Source organism: Epinephelus lanceolatus, chromosome 12 (assembly GCF_041903045.1).
Source record: "Epinephelus lanceolatus isolate andai-2023 chromosome 12, ASM4190304v1, whole genome shotgun sequence".
Taxonomy (NCBI): Eukaryota; Metazoa; Chordata; class Actinopteri; order Perciformes; family Serranidae; genus Epinephelus; species Epinephelus lanceolatus.
In genome coordinates this window covers 26,993,048-27,019,450 of record NC_135745.1, presented here as the reverse complement: position 1 = coordinate 27,019,450, position 26,403 = coordinate 26,993,048, and the positions used below count along the sequence as shown (strand labels likewise).

Sequence of the window (26,403 nt, the reverse complement as noted above, 5' to 3'; positions counted from 1 at the left end):
GATGCAATATGACTACAAAAAGAGGCAAAACAACCACAAAGAGAAGAAAACAAATACAGAGATGCAACGTTGCTACAAAGAGAAACAAAATGACTACAAAGAGATGCCAACGAGCTGCAAAGAGATACAAAGATTCTCACAATGACAACGAAAAAAGCAAAACAACCACAAACAGACCGAAATGACTAAAAAGAAGATGCAAAGCAACTACAAAAAGATGCAATACGGCTACGAAAAAGGAGGCAAAACAATCACTAAGAGACACAAAATGACCACAAAGAGACACAAAACAGCTACAAAGACATGCAATACAACTACAAAAAGGAGCAAGACATCCACGAAGATACACAAAAGTACTACAGAGAGATGCAAAACAGCTCCAAAGAGACACAAAGACACTGATACAAAAAAAGGCAAAACAACCACAGACACAAAATGACTAAAAGGAGACTACAAAGAGTCGCAATACAGCTACAAAGAGAGGCGAAGCAACTACACAGAGATGCGAAATGACCATAAAGACACACAACTACAAAGAGATGTAATACGACAACAAAAAGGGGCAAAATAGCCACAAAGAGACACAAAACAGCCGCAAAGAGACACAAATCAACCACAAAGAGACACAAAACAGCCACAAACAGACACAAAACAACCACAAAGAGACACAAAACAGCCACAAAGAGAAACAAACCAACCACACAGAGACACAAACCAACCACAAAACAGCCACAGAGACACAAAACAGCCACAAACAGACACAAACCAACCACAAAGAGACACAAAACAACCACAAAGTGATACAACACAACCACAAAGAGACATAAAACAACCACAAAGAGACACAAAACAGCCACAAAGAGACACAAAACAGCCACAAACAAACACAAACCAACCACAAAGAGACACAAAACAGCCACAAAGTGACACAACACAACCACAAAGAGACACAAAACAGCCACAAACAAACACAAACCAACCACAAAGAGACACAAAACAACCACAAAGTGATACAACACAACCACAAAGAGACATAAAACAACCACAAAGAGACACAAAACAGCCACAAAGAGACACAAAACAGCCACAAACAAACACAAACCAACCACAAAGAGACACAAAACAGCCACAAAGTGACACAACACAACCACAAAGAGACACAAAACAGCCACAAACAAACACAAATCAACCACAAAGAGACACAAAACAACCACAAAGTCAAACAACACAACCACAAAGAGACACAAAACAGCCACAAACAGCCACAAACCAACCACAAAGAGACACAAAACAACCACAAAGAGACACAAAACCTCAGAGAGCTGCATAACGACTACAAAGAGACATAAAACAACCACAAAGAGACACAAAACAACCACAAAGTGACACAAAACCTCAGAGAGCTGCATAACAACTACAAAGAGACACAAAACTTCAACAAAAAGAGGCTAAAAAACTAGTCTCAACTGTGTGTCTTGCCCCTGTGTAGGAGAGGTGGTGGGGCCCTCTCTATGTCTGTGCCCAGGGGCCCATTGTCTAATAATCCGCCCATGAATAAGTTTGTTTCGATCTCACGCCCTCTGGACTTAAGTTGTTTGTTTGCCTTCCTCACTTCCGATTCTCTTCTTGGGCACTCGGCCGACTCAACATGCTGAATCAGCCGGAAAACAGTCGACATGGGCCGACTGGTGCCAACAGTGCAACAGCCGACAATGGACTCGATGTGTCAGGGCCCGAAATACACACCCACGAAAGGAAACAGCATTTACACAGATGTATTGAGACTCAGAGTGACGGGGCTGCAGATGGACAGGCACCTCCAGCAGCTAGGAGTTTGTTGCCTTGCTCAAGGGCAGGAGCCAGGACGTGAACTGGCACCATTCCAGCAACCAGTCCACACTCCACACTGGGTCCTTAAACCAAGCCACGTCCCCACAGGCTGAGCAACTGCCGCCCCGCCTCTAACACTAAAATTTCAGTCTGAATATCGTGTGCCAACAACTCAATTCACCAAAGTGTGTTATCGTCAACTCACTAAATCCAAGAAACTGGTTAAGATTGAAAAAGATCCCATTTGTTCCACAGTTCTCTCCCTCCCTGTTAAATTTACGACGCCTCTGAGATCACCTCGCTGCCATAACTCAAATCCAGAAATCTCCCCCATCTCCCATAAAACTACAGCAGCACTGGAGTCATTCTGCCCCTGGGGTAAGAAAACAATGCTGCAGTGGGAACTTTAGAGCATCACCACCCGTGGCATTTAACAATTCTTTTTTTTTTTTTTTTTTTTTTTTTGATCGCCCGCCGGAGCCAAAATGCCACACAACTCTGCATTCCCAGTGCGCTTTGGGAGCTCACACATGCTAATGTTTTATTCACTTTGTGAGAGCGGGTGCATCATGAAAGGGAGGCCTCGCCTTGTACTACATTGACACTCACCGCCAACAAGCAAACATATGAAATATTAACGTCATCATGAGTGATCGGACGATGATCAAATGTGTGGCTATTAATAGGTGAAGGAAACATTGGGGTGTTGTGGCCATGACTTCTCTCTGGGCTCAGTCTGAGCCAAAGTTCATTTGTATTTAAGTGCATGTTTCTGTCTATAGATTCACAGTTGAGTGTGATGCTCAGTTTGATGAGCACTTTCTGAACAAGTCAAGCTGACCTGATTCAATCTCTCCTCCGGGCTGCTTGCATCTGCTTTCACAGGTCAACAAATAACCATTCTTGTTAATATTCTGATGTATAGAAAGCAGGAAAATGCGGACAAAGCTCCCCATTGATGTGAAAATCATCTGCAAACCTGACGCTTAATGCTTTTCCTGCAATCACACACCGCAGATTACTTTATAAAACGCTTCCTGAGTGGTCATCCATCTCGTTTACAAGCTTTTAAAATAAGAGTACAGTAAACGCTGACTGTAAATGAGAGTAATACAACATAAAAATGTCACAGTCGCCGAGGCTTTTACTGCAGTCTGTTGGTGAGAATCGGAGATAAGTCATCACTGTAGCTTTTGTAAATAAGCACTTCAAGTTGCAGTCCAACCTGCATCATCCATGCGCAAACACTTGCCAATCTGAAAAAACAAATTCCAGATTCAAGCCATGTGTTGAAATCCACTGAGTAAGCAGCTAAATAGACGACATGCAACTGCAAAAAAAAAAAAAAAAGCCTGCTTTCCCCCCTCTCATTTAAACCCATGCGATGATCTGCCCTTCATGTTTATCCTCAGAGGACAAACATTAGTTAACCCCTGAGCTTTGAGTAACAGTTAGTGGTCCGAGTGGGGAAACGGGGCTGATCATCACGGCGTGAGAGCCCACTGGGACTTGGAGGGGGCTGCTGCCGCTGCATTGATTTACTTGCTGACACCAGAATTGATGAGGGATCAGGCTGGCCACGGTCCAGGAGAGGCAGATTGGACAGGGAGGGAGAAAAGGTGGTGAGGCAGAGGGATGTAGAGCTCAGAGAGGAGTCGCTGGGTGGGTAAGCAGCAGCAGCAGCAGCAGCGGCGGCGGCGGTGGTGGCGAGGGTGGGCTTCTCCCCCGGAGCAACACTCCCTCTGAGAGCTTCAGGGGCTGCAGCATACTTGTTAAGCCATTGACCTTTAATTCACACTTGTCATCTAATGTGTTTCACATGTGTGGCGCTTCAGGGGCCCGGGGATTGATCCGCTGAGCGGTGATTGGTGGCAAACCTCTTGGACATGCATCATGTAAGGAGTTTGGATTTTACAGTGGCAGTGCAGGGACGCCCCCTCTGCACTGCCTTTAACCTCTGGTGGTGCTGTGGAGGAGGAAAGGTGGGGCAGGTGGGCATCCTCACTCAGCTCGTGGGTGTGACAACAACAGGGACAATAGCAACAGGGCAGTCCTTCAGCCGCAATGGGAACACTGGGATGTCAGCACACACCAACAACAGCACCACACACAGAGGGAGCGGGGCGTGCTGATACATGTGTACATGGATTACAATCACAGAGCAAATTGAGACTCAGCTGAATTGCCTGTTAGCAGATTTAATTAAGCCAAACATGAATGGAGTCTGGTTTACACATCTAATTTATACAGACAGCTTAAATGACTGATGTGGTATTTAACTGGAGGGATGGACTGACCCCAGTATGATTCAAAATGTCAGATAAAACACACACTGCTCCTTTTTCTCTGGTGTCACTGGTCATTTTTTCACTGCCAGATCCTAATGCATCCATTGTTCATCAGCAGGAGACAAAAGTAGTGATACAAATATGAAGCCACATACCTTCCACAGCCAGCACCACGGGGACAATGAGGCTGCACACCCACAGCAAGTAATCCATTGTCATAAAACAGGCTTTTGCAACATGAATAAAGGTGTGTAGACTGGACCCTTGTGGATGGATGGAGACTCAAACACACAGCACCGCAGCCGAGCTTTTTGTTCCTCTCCCAGATCTCATGTCTTCAGTTGTGAGGAGGGCTCCCTCCAACCCATTCTGGGCTACCAATAAAAATTAAATAAATAAAATAAGAATAACCGAGCGCTTCTTTATTTTGCATCAACCAGGTCCTGTTATTCCTCCGGAGTTGTGGACGCTACACTGCGCCTTTCTCTCAGTCTCTTTATGTGACTTTACCCACACCGAACCTCTGTCCAGGGGCGCATCTCTGGGCTGCTGCCCTCCCCGAGCAGAGGATGCAAACCCTGCTGTGAGGTGGTCTCTGTCCGCGCGGGGATCTCCGGTAGTCCACTTTGGCCAACTCCGCTTAGCTGTTGCTCCTCTGCGAGAGATGTGCGTCGGAATGGCAACAGTGGGACAGAGACACAGAGGGGGCTGGGGGCGCAGGCAGCGGCAAGGCACACACAATGGACCCCAAGCTTCCGGTCAGGATTTTCACAATAAGAGCGCATACCATGATGTGTTCGTTTGGTCATTCAGGAGACGACACGCTTTTCTTAGCAATGATGTGATGAAGGGTAAATGATGTAGCCAAATTTAGACCAAGCCAAGAGGAATATAATTTATTCTTCTTCCAGAAAATTCCAGATTTTCATTATACTGTGAATACTGAATACTATGTACAGTTTATATATATTATATACACACACGTGTATATATATTTATATTTCTCTCTATTCTTCCAGTGTTATTTTATTTTATATTATTTATGTATATGTATATTTAACAGTGCTGTGTGTGATATTGAACTTCAATTTCCCCGAGGGAACCTCCCAAAGGGATTAATAAAGTCATGTCTACGTCTAAGTCTAAAAGTTGTAGAAATTATATCTCATCATAAAGATAATGCAAAATAAATTCAATAGCACATAATAGTAGGAAAGAAAGAAACATAACGAAAACAAACAAACAAAAAAACTTTCAGGGTTTGCTGCACAGATGAAATAAAACTGAAATGTCTTCTTATTATTATTATTATTATTAGTAGTAGTAGTAATAGTAATATTAATATTATCTGTGCAGTATCTCTACTTTATCAAGCTATTCAGTCCGTCTATTTAATATATTTTTATTTATATTTTTTTAATGTTTACCTACTTATCATAGGGTATATTGTTGTTTTTTAAATTTAATTGTATTTTTATTTATTTATTTTTAAACTAATGCGTCTCATTTGACACTATCCTCTTTGCTGTGTAAACAATAACAATAGTTATGTCTTCTTCTACTACTTTTTCCTCTTCTTCTTCTTCTTCTTCTTAGTATTATTATCATTATCAATATTATTATTATTATTATTATGCCACACCTCTCATTTTAAGTGCCGTTCAGTCTGTCTATTTAATATATTTTATTTGTATTTATTTATCTATTTTAATGTTTACCTATTTGTCATAGGCCATATTGTTGTTGTTGTTGTTGTTTTTAATTTTATTTCATTTTTATTTTTTTTATTTTTAAACTAATGCATCTTGTTTGGCACTATCCCCTTTGCTGTGTAAACAGTAACAATAGTTATGTCTTCTTCCTCTTCTTCCTGTTATTATTATATTATTATTATTATTACGCAATATCTATAATTTTGAGTCCAATAATGTAATATCTTTTTATTTGTATTTATTTATCTATTTTAATGATTTTCTATTTATCATATACTATATTGCTTTTTTTTTTTTACATTTTAGCTAACTAATGTGTCTCATTTGGTGCTTCATTTGTATTTTTTTCAATGTTTACCTATTTATCATAGGCTTTATTGCTTTTTTCCTCTTTTTTATTTAAAAAAATACATCTCATTTGGCACTATCCCCTTTGCTGTTTTAACAATGCAGATTTCCCAGCTGTTGGACTAATAAAGGACTACTGCTGTTGTTTGTTTATTTATTTCTCTACTTTATTATTAATTCAGTATACACAATAGGGAAAATATTCTTATTTATATGTTGTATATTAGATTTTGCATTTCAGTGTTTGGTGTAATAAAAAAAAATATCCACCATCTGTTTGATGTATAGTTTCCCTACATATTTTACTGTAGCATAACCAATATTGTAGTTTTTCTATCATTTCCAGTTACCTATTTATAGGCCACCATACATCTGTTCTTGTCCATCTGCTGCTGTGACTCATTAATGTCCCTGCATTATGTTATCTTAAATGAGAAGTCCAAGAAGACTTTGTGTTTTCGTTTACTGTATAAATAGAGCCCCTGTACAATTAACTGTGTTGCTTCTTTACATTATAATCAACTTAAAAGTGTATAAACTGTGTTTTTCTGCAACAGTACATAATACATTTGATTTTATTTAGGCTATTTTAGTTCACATCAGGAAATATTAAGCTCTATCTGACCATCCAGATGTCACAGTGTGGTCACAGTATTTATGTGAGCACATGTGAAGCATTGTTTACACCTCAGATCAATATTAACGAGGTGTCACCCAAAGGTGAGTCACCTCTGGTAACACTGCAGCTGTTGTGCAGAATGTAAACACATGATGACCTCATCCTTACCAGTGATGTCATAGCAGCTGTTACTCTGCTGTGACATCACTGACTGGGGGTGATGAGCTCTGTCCGTAATCCATTGCTAATTTATTCTCAGAAATCATTTTCCCCTCAAAGTGCATTTTATTTTGAAGTTAAAGGTGCTCCACTTCCGGTTTTCTTTTGAATGTCTCTGTGGCTTGACGCGGCTGGCGGGGGGGCGCGGAGGATCAGGAGGTGGGAGGAGGTGGAGGTGGAGGCTTGGGTGGTTGGTTGGTTGGTCAGCGGACTGAAGCGGCCACAAGACCGCAGTGTGTGTCCGCCCTGGCAGCAGGTATAACCGGCCTGGCCGCTCCGCTCACCGCCGCTAAATGTCGCTCAGCTCCGGCTTTAAAGGGACTGTGGCCGCATTGAGCTGTGGTAACAATGGACACACAGCGCCTCCCGCGGGTTACTGAGTGCCCTTTGAGGCTGATACTGCATAATAACCATCTGTGATTACACCGGGTGATTAAAGCAACGCCACAGAGTGTGCACATCATATGAATATTTTAGCATTATTTAATCAATTTCAAAATAAAAGCATACATGTAGTGAAAACAGCACAGACACACACGGCTTGAACATTGACTAACCAGCTACTTTTCTAGGTACACTTTTTTTTTAACTGCTTGTTAACACAAATAGCTAATCAGCCATTCAAGTGGCAGCAACTCAATGCATTTATGCATGTAGACATGGTCATGACGGCCTGCTGAAGTTCAAACTGAGCATCAGAATGGGGAAGAAAGGTGATTTAAGTGACTTTGAACGTGGCATGGTTGTTGGTGCCAGACGGGCTGGTCTGGTCTACTGGGATTTTCACACACAACCATCTCTAGGGTTTACAGAGGATGGTCCAATAAAGAGAAATATCCATCTAAATGCCTTGTTGATGCCAGAGGTCCGAGGAGAATGGCCAGACTGGATCAAGATGATAGAAAGGCAACAGTAACTCAAATAACCACTGGTTACAACCAAGGTCTGCAGAAGACCATCTCTGAACCAACAACACGTCCAACCTTGAAGCAGATGGGCTACAGCAGCAGAAGACCACACCAGGTGCCACTCCTGTCAGCTAACAACAGGAAACTGAGGCTACAGTTCACACAGGCTCACCAAAACTGGACAATAGAAGATTGGAAAAACGTTGCCTGGTCTGATGAGTCTGGATTTCTGCTGCCCGTGTCCGTCCCTTTATGACCACAGTGTACCCATCTTCTGATGGCTACTTCCAGCAGGATAACGCACCATGTCACAAAGCTCAAATCATCTCAAACTGGTTTCTTGAACATGACAATGAGTTCACTGTACTCCAATGGCCCCCACAGTCACCAGATCTCAATCCAATAGAGCACCTTTGGGATGTGGTGGAAAGGGAGATTCTCATCATGGATGTGCAGCAGACAAATCTGCAGCAACTGTGTGATGCTATCATGTCAATATGGACCAAAATCTGTCAGGAATGTTTCCAGCACCTTGTTGAATCTGTGCCACGAAAAAGGGGGTCCAACCCAGTTCTAGCAGGGTGTACCTAATAAAGTGGAGTTTATGAAAGAAGGTACAGTTTTACTCATCAAAGTGAAATCTTCAGTGCAAAGCAGTGTCTTGACAGGCTGCCTGGCCTCATTAGTTCATGTCATACTTTGACCTTTTTGCAGTCTCTGTCTCCCAGTCTCTCCTTAGGTCCCTTTCCACCACACCCACCCGCTCTTTTGTCCCTTGGCGGGTTCCAGCGGAGAGAGAGTGTGTGTGTGCTGGCGAGTCTCAGCTCAGGGACAAGGCTCCCCTTCACACTGCTAATTCATCCCTCTGTGAGCCCCCACTGCTTCAACCCCGACACAGGAACACACACATACAAAGTTTCCCCCCAAAAGTCCCTCTGTGCTACAAGCTCAAGATCCCCCTCCGCTTTATCCCCCTCTCCCCTACTTCCAAGCAGCTCCCCCATCACCTCCACCCCTAAAGTTTCTTTTGTACCCCGGGCTTTGTGCACTAATTAACTACAGTTCAGTTCCCAGCAGGCTTGGGTCAGCCTCCACCACTGAAACCAGTGATGGACAGCTCTCTTTAACCAGCTATATTCAAACTAAGACAAAAAAAAAAGGACAGACAGTGTCCTTCATGGCAGCGTTGGTACCATCATTATGAGCAGGTCATGTGGCTGCTGCCGCTGTGTGGCTCGTATTTGTTAATAATCCCTCGTAGCTTGCTTGTTTGTGTGTGTTTTTAAGACACTCCTCAGAGACCAAGAGAGTGTTCTGGACAAAAATTTACAAATCTGCTTGTTAATTCAGCTTCGCAACAGTCCTTGAATTCCCCCAGTGTCTTAAAACACACACAAACAGAGAAGAATTATTAATGATTATAACAAAAATCCAATATAAGTGCCTGTTATCTTTCCACTTCCACTAATACCGAGCATATTATATTTGCTTCCGTTATGTGAAGAAGAAAGAGTCAGACTGTATCAGTTAGACTGCAAAAGGGCCCCACGTATGCACATTCAGGTGTTGTTCCATCGCGACCTTTCACCTCCGCAGACGTGATGAACAGGCAGTTAAATCTCAAACTCCACAGCTGCTGACTTGACCGGGATTGTGCGTGCTTCAGTTGTTGCCGCGACAGGTGGAATAAAGAATTGCTGTTGTGGAGAGTCTTCCAACCCTGCTGCAGATGAGAAATCAGTTCTTGGGCTCTGGGGGAAAAATACATATTTTACAGAGCATGGAGAGGAGACATGAAGAGCTGAGGATGAGGTGGAGGGAATGAAAACTAGCTCTGTGGGACAGCAGTGTTAAGCTGACAAGAAGGGATGACAGAACATCTCCACAAAGCCAGACCGTCTCCTGCAAACTACTTGTGAATTATGGAGTCTGTCCAGTCGACAGCACCGTGTGTGTAATAAACATGCATGTGCACGCACAGCTTTGTGCGTTTGGGGATTTATGTTAGATCCATGCAGCCGTTTCCCTATTAATGTTATATGAATCTAACCAGTTTGTTAAACATAATAATTCATACTTATGGTCCATATTCTCCCTGGATGCAGAGTTTACAATATAATCCTACAGCAGGAAACAAATGGCTCATATAAGATAGTGACAGGAACAGTAATCCATCAAACAAAATCTGAATCTACAGTATAAAAACTGACACCTAAATAAAACATACATTTTAACGTAAAGAAAGATGCTTTATGCATCAATCAACACGAGACAAATTCACACCTGGTTGTCAGAATATATCTGCTGCACACACCTCACATATGCATTCCAGAGGGGCAGCACAGGGTCAGCTAGTGAGGCACCCCTGAAGCAGTTTGGGGGTTTTGTGTCCTGCTCGAGGGCACCTTGGCAGTGCCCAGGAGGCAAACAGACACCTCTCCAGCAGCCGGTCCACACTCCATACTTGAACCCCGTTCCTACTGGACAAAAAAACCCCACTAACATCTGGGTTTTTTATTTAAGGGGAAAGGTTACAACTGGCATTCACTCCTGGGTCAAATGACTCTTCAGCAGGGGCGCCCAGTAGCTCAGTAGGTAAAGCAGGCATCCCATGTACAAAGGCACTGTTCTGGCTGCAGCGGCCGTGGGTTAGATTCGAGCCCACCGCCCTTGAAACAGTCCTGTCATTGAAGGGAAAAAGCCCAAAAAATAATTTAAAAAAATTACTCTGCAGTAGTCACACGTATTGATCAGTATATAACACCAGGGTGGACGCATTTGCCAGCGCGATGCAATGACGGGCCGCCACAGAGTACCATCTGTCCACTTCCAAGTAGCCCTCAAACATCATTCCATCATCAGTCAATCCGCTCTCACTCTGATGTTGTCGAAATCCAGTGGCAGTTATGTGTGGCGTCAGACACTGCCAAAAAAAGCTGTCCTTTAACATCAGCATGATACACGGCCGGTCATTGTTATAGTTTAAAGGTGCTCGGTGGCGTCAGGGTGAAACGCAACGGTACAAGAACGAAAGTTAAGGCAGTGACGGTCCAATTAGGGTGGGCACGATGGGTCTGGCAAACATGGACTTTCACCCTTAAGAGCAGTGTTTGTGTCCCGTAAGATTCTAAAGCCAAACCCTCTTATTTTTTCCTAAACCTAACCACGTGTTTTTGTTGCTTAAACCCCCAAAAAAACATTTGTGTTGTTATACTGACATAGCGCGTTTATTTTAAGAGAGACAGTATGTAAACGTTAAATTTCCTGTGAAAACAGAAGTGTATCTTGAAAGAAGACAATGCATGGAACAGGCAGAACTTGACACGGTGTCCCAGAACGGCAACAACCAATGCACCCAGGGTCCCTTGCACATTGTGTCTGGACATTGAAGGTCCATGACCAAACGTCAATATGTGACAAGGTCGGAGTGGGAATGTGTTGCATTGATAGGCACAGAGCTTGAGGGAAAGACTGAATAGGTAAGAGGTATTTTAAAAAGTAATCACTGTACCATTTTCATTGGCCTCCAAGCTGCTTCCTACTGTTTACTAACCTGTTTTCTGGTCTGTCCTTGACGTCCAACATGACGCACCAGTCAAAGAAAAAACAACAACAACAAAAACAGAGAGGCATACTCATCTACTGCACTGGTAATTGAAAAAGTCAGTCTATGGACTATTTTTGACGGGTTTTTCTCCATCTAAAAATCCTACATACACATGCTAATTTTGGTGGGAAAACATGTATTGGTCAATACAAGGGACTTGAACCAAGTCGTCACAGTCTGAGCTACTGTCGCTCTTAATCCATTCATAAAATAATCTCATCACCATTTAGTGGCTGTACTGGAGCTTTCTTTCAAATCACATGATCTTCCTAGGCAGATAGATTTGTCATGGAATTACAGTCACACTTTAAAAATGTTTCTGAGCGCTTAAAGGACTTTTTCTTAATGGATATTTGAATACTTACAAGTCCATGCCCGCTGAGCTATCTCCATCTCCTGATGAAGATCATATGATATAATCAGTGGCTCCAGAACAGCTGCTAAATGGTAGTCATGATGTGGATGTTTAAACAACTGGCCAAGGATGAACTCTGAATCTTAGCTGAATATTAAAGGCATACATCAGATCTTTTGAAGTGGGGTTGTATGAGGTACTTAATCATAGTCAGTGGATTATCTACTATAGATAGCAGTCAGCATGCCCCCAGTTTGGGGATGCAGGCAGGAGCAGGGCCACAGACACTGAGCAATTTACTGTGGACATGGACAGCAGCAAAAGGTATTTTAACCACCTAAAAAAATGCACATCCTGATTTTGCCTTTGGTTGTTGTCCTGAGAACAACATTTTGTATGATAGCCCTGGGACAACAACTGCCTCATGCCCTGCACTACTCCTATTCATGTCACCTACGCCATTGTGAGCATTTATACCTGTGCAGTGGTATGTCTGTGTCACTCTGCAGTTACACCTCCAAAACACTAGTCGGCGATGAGGTTTCTGTGAAGTACTGTGAAGTTTAGTTGATTCAAAACACACATTAAACACACATTAAACATGGCTTATAGCGACAGTTTCAAACTCATGTACACAAATCAGCTTCACTATAACTAAGCATTCACAGACAAAGCACTTGTCTTTATCTGGACACATTTTCCCCACAAATACAACATGCTAATGTTATTAGCACAAGCCTATGGCATTTTACATTGAATAAATTAGCCTAGCGACTAGCAGACTTTTCCTTCACTCAGATGAAGCCAGGAACAACAGCAGCATTTAACAAAGGTTATGTTACACAATTCAGCTCCATTACAGCTCACAAGGTTCACTGACAAAACAACTGTCATATACTAAACACATTTTCTAAACAAATGTAAGATGCTAACGTTTATTAGCACAAGCCTGTGGCATTTTACATTGTATAAATTAGCCTAGCAACAAGTGGAGATTTCCTCTGCTCATATACACACAAGTCTTAAAATGTTATTTAGTGGAGGCTTTATTGTCTTCACAATTTATTGTTTCTTATCTGTGAGATTAAAGTAAATAAAAGTTTTGTTTCCACTGAGGGAAATGGTTTCAGTTTGCAAAAACAGACAGGAGGTCTGTGTCACTGCGAGGTGTAGTTACATTTCTGAGGAGGTGCACGTCAGGCTACGGCGTAGGTACGTTGGCGATTTGACACAGAAGTATAAATCCAGCTCTACACTGACTGTGGCTAAGTACCTCATATAACCCCATTTCAAAATTTCAAACTGTCCCTTTAAAGTTTAGTTATGATTATAGCAAGCCAAATATAATCATGAACTACAAATTCTAGGAATAGTTAGACATTTTTGGAAATACAGTAGGGCTATGCTTATTCTCTTCCTTGCTGAGAGTTAGATGATAAGATAAATATCTCTCTTGGGCGATATCAGTCTTCTCATCTGACTCTTATCAAGAAAACTAATTGGCAAATTTCCCGAAATGTCACAGTATTCCTCAAATACAACATTTCATTCATAAGCTGAAGCCTCTGTATGTCACAGTGAAAATATTAGCACAGCCGTGGCAAAGCTGCTCAAGAATGTGGCCACAAAACCGACACAATTCACTTCATTCGCAACAACAAAGAGAGATCATGTATTTTCTTTAGGGCTGCTGATGTGAGAAAACCAGAAAATGATCTGTCAACAAACACTGGGAGACAAAGTTAATGGGGGACAACACTGTCAGATAATGAGGGAAAAACAATCAGGAGAAGACTTTGCCCGAAGAATCTCCACATAACTCTGCATATATTTGAATATCTGTCATCGTCTGTCTGAGCTCCTTGTTTGCTAACAAGGCCAAAATAAAGAGCTCAGATTCCTCATGAGCACCGCTGAAACACGACATGAAATAGTGCAGGAGTGGCGCTTTGCTTCATTGATTGGAGAAGTAATGATACATGATTATGTTCAGACAGGGGAGCTGGCTGTTAGCTGGTGCTTAAGGGCGCGAACACCGCTGGGCTTTTCACACAAACTGCTGTCAACATGTGGTCCTGTGCACCGCTGATTGATTGAATATGAATTGGTGTTGGTTCTGTGAGCTCGTCATGTTCGTCTCACTGAAAGCTGCTCCTGAGCCGACTCTTCCCGTGGAGCTGTCAGTGTCAGCCGCGGCTCCAGGTTGGGGTGCAGAGCTCCACCAAACACTGACTCCCAAACTTCACAGCTAATCAGTGGAAAGCTGTCACTTATCTTATAGCAGCTTGCATAATGCTGGATTTCAGCTGGAGATTTCAGGCAATCCAAGGTGAGATGAGTGGAAGCCTGCTTGTGAAATAATGAGTGTTCATCCGTAGAGTGAGGCAACACACAGCAAAAACTAATTAAGAACAATTCCATTTTAGTGGGCACAGACAGTTTCAGCAGAAGTCTTTTTCTTTCAGAATTATTCACAGGAGGCGTTATTGATGATTCGCCACATTCGGCAATTTTCCCACCATTCTCCTCCTCCATTATTCATCCACCTCTACTTTTTAATCTCCTGTGAGCTGACTCAGAACTCCACTTCCATTTGCAGACTGTTCCTCCGCTATGCTCATGTCTGTAGCATTGATTAAATGGACCCCAGTGGGCTGGGGATTACATCGGGGTCTATTTGAAATGGCATTTCTACAGTGTTTTTCCATTACTGAGCATACTATTGGAATTTAGATAAACTGGGTCTGGGTAGGCTTTTGTTGATTTCTGAGTTTATTCGCCTGGGTCACATGGGGTCCATTTGCTGCAATTTAACAATTACTGGCTTTGGCGTGCTTGCTAATTTTTCTGTGTTCACATCCCTCACCAGCCTAGAGCGCAGCCAACCGGGCTCCCACAGGAAAGGCAGAGGAGAGGAAGAGGGAATAGTGGAGGCAGAAAATGAATACAGACTATTGTTTTTCATCAGCTGAGATGGAGCAGGGACACGATCAAACAGGACTGAGACAAATTAGATAATAGAGGATGGAGAGTGAGAGACAGCGCGCCTGCTGTTTCTGCCGCTGCTTCCGTCTTGTAAACGTATTTGTGTTTTTAACTACGAGCTCAACGCTGGTTGTTAACAAATGGCTGCCCCCCCTCACAGCTTTAAAGGTCCAGTGTGTTGGATCTGGGGGCATATACTGGCAGATATGGAATATAATATAACAAGTATTTTTAGTGTATAATCACCTGAAAATAAGAATCGTGGGGGTTTTTTTACCTTAGAATGAGCTGTTTATATCTACATAGGGAGCGGATCCTCATTCACAGAGTGCACCATGTTGAAATGACATTCTACAGTAGCCCAGAGTAGCCAAACCAAACACTGGCTCTAGATAGGGCCATTCGCGTTTTGGCATCAGCAGCCCCTCCATGACAAGCAGCATCAGAAAAACACTTATATTTTGACATGATACTGCTTTATTCAGTGTTTTTGCTGGTTTTAATCACACGGTCCATTTGTTTTTTAGAGGAAGAGACCTCTGTGGATAATTCAGCTCCTGGTAGAAACCTTCTGAATGACTGGATTCCAGGTTATCAGAGAAAAAAGGTGAGCACACATTAGCAGGTGCTTGGTTAGGATCCCGTCTGCGATGCACCAGGGTAGGAGAAGGTAAGTTCAGAGTTTTTGTTGGTTTCAATCACCTTGTCCATTTGTTTTTGGGAGGGAGAGACCTTTGCGGATAATTTGGCTCCTTCAAAGCAATGAATGAATTCTAACTGGGAGAGCAATCTGCAATCCTCCCCGTGCAACTAAATCCCCCTAAAACTTACACACTGTTCCTTTAAAATTGATATTATTTGATATATTAAAAGGAATTGATTTGAATTGTGCATTGTTAGCAACCCTTTTGTGACAAGTAGTGTCAGAAAAACACTTATATTTTGACATTAAACTGCTTGGTGTTTTTGCTGGTTTTAATCACAGGGTTCATTTGTTTTGTAGAGGAAGAGACCTCTGCAGATAATTCGGCTCCCGGTAACAACCTCCTAAATCCCTGGATCTTAAGTTAACAGAGAAAAAAGGTGAGCACACAGGAGATGCTGAGCTAGCAGCAAATCGGCCATGCATCAAACAGGGTTGGAGAAACACTGATTTCTAACGTGGCACTGTTTTATTCAGTGTTTTTACTGGTTTTTGTCTTTTTGTTTTTGGAAGGAAGAGACCTGTGTGGATAATCTGGCTCCTGGTAAAAACCTCCCTGAACAATGAAGGAATTGTAAGTGGGATATGTCTTGGCTGGTTGCAGATTTCAATTCTCACCACTGGATTCCACTTAATCACCCTAAATTTTACACACTGCTCCTTTTAAGAGTAATATTGTTTGATGGATTTAAAACAATTGATTTGAACTGTGTCGGCTACCGTAGTTAGCAGCCCTTCTGTGACAAGAGTGTCAGAAAAACGTTTATTTGTTAAACAGGGAAACTGCTTTATTCAGTATTTTGACAGGGTTAAATCACCGGAGCCATTTGTTATGGAGAGATAGAGACCTCTGCAGGTAACTCATTTCCTGGTAGAAAACCTCCTGAGTGTGGATTTTAAGTTATCAAAGAAAAAAAGGTGAGCACACATTAGCAGGTGCTAGGCTAACAGCCTGTCTCCGACATGCCAGACAGCGTCAGAGAAACACTGATTTGTAATGTGAAACTGCTTTATTCAGTGTTTTTAATGGTTTAAATCACTGGTTCTGTTTGTTCTGGGGAGGAAAAGACTTCTGGCTCCTGGTAAAAACCTCCTGAACATGGTAGAAGTTTCATCTGGTTACAATCTGCAATCCTCACCGCTAGACGCTCCTATATCCTGTGAATCCAACACTCTGCTCCTTTAAATGAAGAAACAGTTTCAGTCTTCACAGCCACAGCGGGTCAGAGTGAAGTACCCTGCGGTCATTAAAGGTGTATTAGATCACTCTGTTTACTCAGTGAATGCAAATGTGTTCATGAGCTCCATCATGTAATTCATTTTCTGGTCATGCTGCGTCTCTGAGTCTCATGCATACAGATGCTGAGAATCGTGACATCCAGAGCTTTTTCTACATCCATTATTAACACATACTAATGTTCAGTATCTAGAAAACCTGAGGGCTTTTGACCTCTTCATCATATGTGATTTTCCTCGACAAGTGGCCAGGGAAGCGATGTCTGCTGCACTATCCAGCAGCTTCTCCTCCCCCTCTACACTTTAACAAAGTGTGTCCTCACCCTGCACAACCTGCAAAAATGACTTGAGTCAGGCAGCAGCATCCTCCACTTTAGGTTCTACTCAAGCACACAATGATCATGCAGGCTGCAGGGGCCGCCCATGTGTTCCCCTGAGGGTAAATACAACCAGTACAACCATCAATTACCCTGACATATGATGTATTTTAAGATTTCATAACAGTGCCCATATTTATGTATTGATCCACACAGAGCACAGGTTATGCCCTGGTTATCCTCACTGTATTAATATCAGTAAAAGACTGGAGTAATGGCGTCCAGAGCAAAGAATGAAATCAAGCTCGCACTCTGTGTGTTGAAATTTGATCTTCTTTGTTTTTTGTTGTTGTGAAGTAGTCAAGTCGTGGGTGACATGTTAGTGCATGTGTATATTCAACCTGTTCTCATTATGAAGTTGTCAAATATGGCCGCTTTGTCGAACACCTGACGCCAAAAGCCCCCTTTTGCAGTGGTATGATATGCTGTCGGGTGGCGTCAGTTTGTAACGCAGCTGGACAGAACCTTTTGTTGTGTTGAGATACGCTGACAGCCGCTGGATGGCGTCAGGTTTAAATGCTGCCAGTAACAATAGCCCCTTTTACACTGCCAGATTTTCCACGAATGTTGGGCCGTTTTGCCGGCCAGTTGCGAGTGTTTAGACACACAGAGGCAGAATGAGTTAATCCGAGGTGCCCAATTTTCCGCCTCGTAGGGTAGTCATATTGGCGGAAGACTGATTGGGCTTTCCTACTGTGGTACCTGAAGTTCTATATGGTATTTGACGTCCTGGGTCTGATATTATTAGTTAGGGGCTCAGGTCAAGAATTGATTAGATGATGATTAGCTAGGTTGAAAGGTTGAATTCCATCTAGAGTGTCTCTCTGTTACATGTTTCATAGTGTCTCAGAGTTCACAAAAACAACCAACCTATATAAGCAGGGTAGTTGGAGCTGTTATTCGGAGGAGTTCATATTGGCTTTGAATGCTTCGAACACTACAAATTTGCACAATTCCCATCTAAAAAGGGCTAATGTAATATAAGGACCTGGGAAGTCCCTAAAAGAGGGGTGGTGGATAGTCCAACAAATCCCGGACTTCCACATGGGAGCCCCCATGAACACAGAGCCAAACAATTATTTTTTTCTAAAGCTAACCATGTGCTTTTGTTGCCATAACCTAACCATATACTTCTTTTACATCCCGGCTTTGATTGCAGCATCTGGGAATGTCAACAGCAGACGTAGAAGGATGTCTAGCATGTAATATGTAGACATGAAATGCCACTGACAAAGTGGCGATATGCTGGGTCCATGTCATTGGTTCGACAGCCCACTGGTTCAACATCCCATTAGTCCGACTGTCCGCAGTGCTGAACGGCTCGCGGCGGGCATATGGGTGCGCCGCGACCAGCTTGAGGCGGAGCAGGCTCACGGCTTATATGTTTGTCACTTTCTTTTTCATTTTAACCCACACCATGATCTTTTCCTGACCCTAACCAGGTGGTTTTTGTGCCTAAACCTAACCAGACCTTAACCACAGGGCATCATGATGATTTCGGAACGGACTTCGGAACAATGAGTTTAATATGGTCGGAACAATGGGCTGTCGGACCAATGGGCTGTCGAACCAATGGGCAGTTCCTGATATGCTATGGCTTACACAAAGTCCTACACATCAGACCGCTAAACAGGTTCAGTGTTAAAAATATATGGGTACTGGAATAGGCGGCTGTGGCTCAGAAGTAGAGCAGATCGTCCCCTTCAATCCTTGGTTCCTCCAGTCCGCATGTCAAAGTATCCTTGGGCAAGATACTGAACCCCAAATTGCTCCCGATGGCTTTTCCACCGATATGAGTGCGTATGAATGGTCACTGAGTAGCAGGTGGCACCATGTATGGTAGCCTCGGCCATTGATGTATGAATGGGTGAATGTGACATGTAGCGTAAAAAAGCATTTTGAGTGGTTGGAAGACTAGAAAAGTGCTACACACGTGCAGTCCGCTTAGCATTTACTAACAAGCTGATATTCAGTGACAACTCAGTGGCAATTTGCACAGAAGCCCAGAAACAACTGAACTTCCTCCAGAAGCTCAATGAGTCTGGTGTGTGGACTAAACTCAGGATGCTCTTTTACAGCTTCATGTTAGAATCAGTCATTCTCTGTTATTACTTGGTTTGGTGATCTTTCAGTTGGTGCGAAGAATAAGTTGCATCATATAGATAGTGGCGGGTAACGTCACTGATGTCTGACTCATATGTTCCGTAAAAGAGCAATATCTAAGGCTCGAGATATGTACAGTGTCCTCATCCTCCTCTGCATGGAGAGCTCCTACGCTCCGAACAGAGATGTACTTCCAAATGCCAGGTCTAACAGGCTGAATAATTCCTTTATTTCTCAGGCCACCAAACTGTTAAATGCCCACGATGACCCAACTGATGATTAGTTTTCCATTTTACTACTGGCTGCTGGTGATGATGGTTTTGGCAATGCCATACTCTGGGTTCCCTGATGTCACTTGATGTATTCATGTATTTTATTACGTTTTTTTTTTTGTTCCCGAGTCTATGTGCCTCGTCTCCACCAGGCTGCAAGATGAATTACCCCTCAGGGAGCTGAAAGAAACAAGTCATTACACAACTGAATGGCTTGTGTCAGTGTTTTATTCTCTCCTATATAATGGGTTGGGATTGGAGTTACAAATGTAAGCAGCCCTTTAAAACTTGTATTAGTTTTATTTGTCCTGTATATTAAAGGTATACTCTCTAAGAGTGTGAGGTGGTGTATTTATCTGCAGAGAGAGAGATTTTGTTACTTTCCTCTTATGTGCCGTGTTCAGGACATTTATGGGCGGGTACTCTCACAGCATTCAGGTGAGGTGTAGACTATAATATATTGAGGCATAATATAATGAGGCAAAACTCAGGCCCACAAAGCTTGTTCCAAATTGAGAGTGAATCTGGCGCTGGCTTTTGCAAATTAGTGAGACAATCCGTCTCAGATAGTAAGAGGGTGTAGACGCCCTGGGGGTTGTTCAGGTTCCGAAATACGATGGGCAGCAACAATATTGAGGGAGTCTGTAGAGCTTGCTGTGGCTCAGAAAACAGGCTGGAGGTGCGGGAAGCTTTGCCAAAATAAAGCAAGGGCGAGTGGTTTTTTAAAAACAAAGGTTAGGACATCTTTATTTGGAAATACTGAAGCAATCTCATTTTCACTTGGTCAGTCATTCGCATTGTGTCCAGTTAAGGGGAGGTGTAAGGGCTCAACATTAGATACAAAAACAGAGACTGACGGAGCCTTCTGTCCATACTCTGCGTTCATTTTGTCCGTATTTGAAAATGGCAAGATGGTGGCGTGTACAGACGCAGAGGCTTGTGGTACAATGACAATAAGGAATTTGTGTCCTGTTCTATTTGTGCGCGTTTTCTGAAAGCTTACGGATACGGATGAAAAGGGAGCAGTACCACCGGAGATTGTGGAGGCAGTGTAGCTTAGTTCAAGCGAGATACAACCATAGGAGATGACGTAGAAATTCAAATAATGGCGGAACAGAACAAATCTATACTAAAGTGAAAATAATTTTCCATCCGCGTCAGGATATAATGTTAAAGGCCAGACAGACCACTCCCTATCGTTTTTCTACGCAAGTAGTTCAGAGCGCTCTGGAAAAAACACCAGACGCCTAAAGCACAGAAACACGAAGCACATAGCAACGTAAAAACAGTTCGCGAAAAGCTTCATTCTCATTAACAACAATTACAAAAAGCCGCCTCCAGCTGCTGAAACACTTTCTCTGTGTATATGTGGAGGGAGTACTAATGTAATATAAAATGAGTGTAGTGGAAGGCATTTTCGATAGGGGATAACGTTACTGATCTTTCGAAATATGCTAACGTTGAAATCTCATATATAGACATTATAAGAGAGTATCAAAATATGCTAACGCTGAAATCTCAATTGTTACAAGAGAGTATCAAAATACGCTCCTCATATTCTTACAGTACAATTACCTCTGTTTGTAATCATTTTTCGATAAGGTAGCACAAATCTGCAACATCCACGTCAACAAGGAAGCATAAATCGAGAGAGCACCAGCAGCGTTAGCTCCGTTAGCTCACTCAAGTATTGGCTTTTCCATGTAACGTTATACAGTAATATCTTGCAGTATAGGAAGGAAGCGCCAGGTTTGTTGTGTTTACAAACAGTATCCCGCAGAATTCCTGCGTAGTGTACCTTTAAGACATCAAACAGACATTAGTTTCACCTGGAGGCCCACAGAGTATGACCTCATGGGCCTCATCTCGGAGAAAAAAGCCGAGGAGTCAATCTGTGGGTCGAAGGCTCCGTGAAACCTTTTCATAATGAGGTCGGGGTGACGCCGTGTGTGTGTGTGTGTGTGTGTGTGTGTGTGTATGAGTCAAACGCCTTGAGAGAGGTTTATTTCATGTTTGAGCGGATTAGCCAGACCAAACCCCTGGGAGGATCGCAGGCTGCTGCAACTGTAGCAGAAGTGACTCCACAGCCAAATTTAAAGGTAGCTGTGATGATGATGATGAGCGCATGTGACTGTCTGCCCCCTCCGAGCCCTCCTCTCCTCCTCATCCTGCGACGGCTGGTGACACAGAGCGAGGAGAGGGAGAAGCCCGGTTGTCGAATTTGGGTTGGGGATTTTATCTGGCATGAGGACACAGGGAACATTATTACATCATGATGCAACCTGCTGTATGCTTCAGTAGGTATCATCCTCGTGCTCTCGGTGGAGGATCACTCACTTGTGTAACGTGAGCGCCTCCTAGTGTCAAAGAGGTGAAATTCCACACTGCATACTTATTCAAAGCAGGTTTTGAAGGATGAAGGCCATTCATATGGGAAAATTACGAATAAATAACAAACAAGTGTACTCAAAAAATGAGTTTGCATAGAAAATCCAATTAAATTTTGAGTGTGCTGTTAATGTGAACTGCTGTCCCACAGTGCTCGTGATACAACAGAACAAATAGCAACTGGCAGCTGCAAAATAAATACATAAATAAATAAAGGAATGACAATGATGAAACAGTGCTCAGAAAATCTAAACAAAGGAAGCACGAGCTTTTTGTAAAACAGGTTTGCTTTTTCTTTATGAAGTTTAATTGGCAGCGGCATGTTTGATTTTTTTTATTATTTATTTATGATTATAATATACAAGAGGGATCTAGAGTACACTAATATCACATGCTTTGGGTTTTTCAAGGATGATTATAGTATTTTGTCAGACTTTTTAGGCATCAAGGGGAAATTACATACCTGGTTTACAAATACTAAAATATGTTAATAAATGATAAATAATTAAGACTAAATAAACACAGAAGTGAAAACCAAAAGAATAATAATTAAATATTAATTGAGAATGACAGGATTAGTTTGACATTTTAGGGAAAACACTCATTTGCTTTCTTGCCAAGAGTTAAATGAGAATGATGGCACTCTTATATTTCTGTGGCATCTATGAAGCCTTAGCAAGGAGATTGTTAGTTTTGCTCATAAGAAAGACTGGAAACAGAGGGGAAAACAGTTAACGTGGCTCTGTCCTTCTTGTTGTCTGGCAATGTTGCGGTCCAGGAATAGTATAAGTAAAAAAATTAAAAAAAAAACAACATTTTGATTTATTTATTTTTTTTCCCATTTGTAACGTCCCCTATGGATGGCGACGCCCTTAGAATTCGCCTTTACTGCCTATGCCACTGGCTGGCACTGTATTCTGATACCTTTGTTCCTCAGTATGGTGGAATAGTAATCCTGCTTTTGAATTTAAACGTGGGGCGGCAGTAGCTCAGTCCATAGGGACTTGGGTTGGGAACCGGAGGGTCGCCAGTTCAAGTTCCTGTCCGGACCAAAAATATGGAGCATGGACTGGTAGCTGGAGAGGTGCCAGTTCACCTCCTGGGCACTGCCAAGGTGCAAGGCACCAAACCCCCCCACCGCACGGAGCACCTGTCATGGCCAGCCCCACTCTGACATCTCTCCACTTAGTGCATGTATAGATCCTGTTTGTGCATGTGTGTGTGTTCGGACCTGTGTGTAATTGACAACAGAGTGAAAAAAGTTGAATTTCTACTCGGGGATTAATAAAGTATATTAAAAAAAAAAAAAGTCCTGTTAGCAAGGTTAGAGTCAGTGCTAGTTTACTCATGTAAGTCACAGTGAGTGTTAGAGGTGCTGCCAGGGGATTTTGTTACATCTGGACAGAGCTGTTTTCAGTCTTTATGCTAAGCTAAGCTAATTTCACCTGTCTCCTGACTGTAACTTCATAGTTACCTTACAGACATGATGCTGGTATCAGTCTTCTTATTTAATGCTTGGCAAGAAAGCCAATAAGCGCATTTCCCCCAAAAAATTTTGAATTACCGATTCAAAACACAAAGTTAAAGGTCATTGTTGTTTACCAGTACATGTGTTGTATCAGTTCTTGTTAGCACAAAACAACAAATTACATGATTTCTTGTGAACAGGCAGTAAAACCCTTATACTGCAGAAATGAGTTGACACATTATACAATTAGCTTTGTGTATAAAATTAGGACACACTCTCAGTCTGACTGCAGAGTTGTGGACAAAAGGGCAAGTTCTGGCACTACATCTTGTCTCACTCTGTGCCAGCACTGGAGAAAGGTCTGACTGAACCTGCACTATACTTTTAAACCAGTGATTCCCATCTGGTCCAGCCACAGGTCCAGATTTCTCCGCAGTCATTTGTTCAAGGTCCACACAGTTCAATGTATTTAGCCTCATACTTATGTTTGGTCATGTAATTTAGCTAGTGTGCTCTCTCTGTCACATAGTTTCCCATTAGTGACTCACTCTACAGCACTTCAAAGTAAAAGCTCTGTGCCGTAAATTCACTGTACTTCAAAATAAAGTACATTTTTTACAAACTTGACATGTTCGTGAGTCACTTGCGGTCCATTCAGAATGGACCTGGGGCTCACTTTTGGACCAGGACCCACCAGTTGGGAACAGCTGCCTTTAAACCAGTCACAATTGTATTGGGTGGCACTAAACCCTGTATGCAGCGACCATGTCCTTACAACCGGGTCTCATTCTGAAGTCATCATATGCCGGCGCTTGGGCAGTGATCTCCGCATCAAACACCGGGGAACCATGGTTGGAGAACAATGGCGAAAGCGTGCTTGTGTTGGCTAATGTGTGTTTGTCGTTGAAAGAAAAAAAAAACGTTAATTTGCAGTGACGTACCAACATTTATTTTGAGAGACTGTACAAACTGTGTATTTTCTGTGAAAACCAAAAGTACTATTCAGATGGGATTAGTTTTACATAGGGATGTGGACTGATGTCAGTTTACCACAGGATGTCTGTAATATAAATGTCCGATTCGCACAGGACAAGAAATCTCCGTAATTCTACCAGAGATGGGAGTAGTAACTCAATTTGCGCCCTGGCATCACCTCCCTGTCGGCATGTGTGTGCTACGTTGCTTCCTGTAAGCATCAGCTGAAAGATAATAATAATTAATGATTAGCCCAATATGAAATATTGCCCATGATCAGGATTGTGTGTACACAACAATTAGCAATATGGATTTATATTAGGCCTACCAACACAACCAGAAGTCTCGTGGTTCTGAAAGGTGCTTTCTTCTCAACCTTTTTGATTTGTCTCCCACGTAGGGCTATGCGATCATTAGAAGAATGTCCACTATCACGACAACACCGAATGCTTCTTCAAGCGCCTCCATCATAGAAAAAACTAGTTTACATACATTTTTACAGAGGATCGTGTTCGCACGGGATTAATATTACCCGAGGTATTTTCTCCAGACCGTTTTACAGAAGGTAAAGGAGCCGTAATTTTTACTGATATTATCCGTAATGATTACAGACATGGCGCGTTTGGACGGGACTAAAATCCCTGGTAATGATTACTTTACCCCACGTCTCCATGTTAAACTAATCCCGTCCGATTAGGGCTTAAGTGTATTTTGATAAGACACAATGCATATAACAGGCCAGAGTTGACGCGGCAACAACAGGCGCACCCAGGCTACCTTGCACGTCATATTAAGACGTGGAAAGTCCACGACCAAGCTGCGATATGGGACAAGGTCACAAAATAGTGTTGGGTAGAAACTTGTTTTTGTGGAGAGGCAAGTGCTGACATTTAGCCTAAATCCCAGTAAAAGGAAACGCCACGTAAAACATTAAAAGGCATTTTATTTTGTAGGTTGCTAGCTGAAAGGTTGTTGTTTTTCACTGCTGTGCTAAGACAAAGTGTTGAAATAGGCCTGGTTGTGCAAGACTATCTTCATGTAGTGACGGGGATTTTGAAAATGTTAACATGCAGAGAGCGTGTTCCCGTCTGAGATAGGCTGTGCTGTGGCTGCTATCCATGTTCAGCTAAAGAGCAGATGGGTGAAAGAGTTTAAATGTCAGATTTCGTTTCATTTTGTATAAAGTCAGCCTCAGGCTCAAAATAGAGCCTCCAGTGCATCGTCCCATGAGGAGTGGGGCTTGTAAACAGAGCTGTCATGTTATTGTGATGGCTGTGGTATATGCAGGATGAAGCTAACGCTCTGAACCCAGGTCTGTAATGTTGGAGGAAGACGCTGGAAACTGGACTTTTGCAAGTAAGAGAAATAAAACAATACAGTGGCCAGAGCTATGAAGACGTTTATGTAAGAATTTCACAGGATTAAATAGTTGTTGATTTTTCCGGAAAGGTCTCAGGTTAACTAATAAATTTGTTCTGACAGGGCCCTCTGACTCATACGATGTAGCAGGCGTATTGTACCTGTCACATTTTCTTAAAGGTCTTCATGCTCACTTCGTGAACATGAGAATGTTGACGTGTACTTCACTGCTGTTTCCTCCACACAGACTGGGTCCTCTCCGTATACATCCTCATTTCTTGATTACTTCACACTTGGGGATTATCTGCTACATGATGCCTATGTGTTGCTTGTTATGGTGCTGTTTTGTATTCCCTGCTGTTGTGATATTGTCTCACCACATCTGGTGTAGCAGCAAGATTAAAGGGACAGTTCACTCCAAAATATCTTTTTTCCCCTCTTACTTCCCTGCTCTTCCTGTCCTTTAGTAAGTTTCCACTCTCCCCACCTCTGCTCCACTCCACCTGTCAGCCACTCCCACCTCAGTCAGCCCAGAATATAAGCCACTCCCGCTCACTCACCCTTTGCCCCATTGTTCTTTACCTTGATCCAACATTGCTGACTCTGCCTGCCTGAGACCCGCCTTCCCCATCCGACTCCCGGTAAACACAC

The 26,403-nt window shown here is 42.6% G+C and overlaps 1 protein-coding gene across 1 annotated transcript in view; it reads right to left on the bottom strand.

Moving 5' to 3' along the window:
• ephb3a (eph receptor B3a) overlaps nt 1-4,856 on the bottom strand; it is a 51,258-nt gene extending 46,402 nt beyond the window's left edge. The window contains exon 1 of the mRNA XM_033650837.2: nt 4,274-4,856. Within this exon, the coding sequence (XP_033506728.1) occupies nt 4,274-4,337 (64 nt within the window). The 5' untranslated portion in view covers nt 4,338-4,856. The remainder of the gene's footprint in view (nt 1-4,273) is intronic.
• Between the last annotated feature and the right edge of the window lie 21,547 nt (nt 4,857-26,403).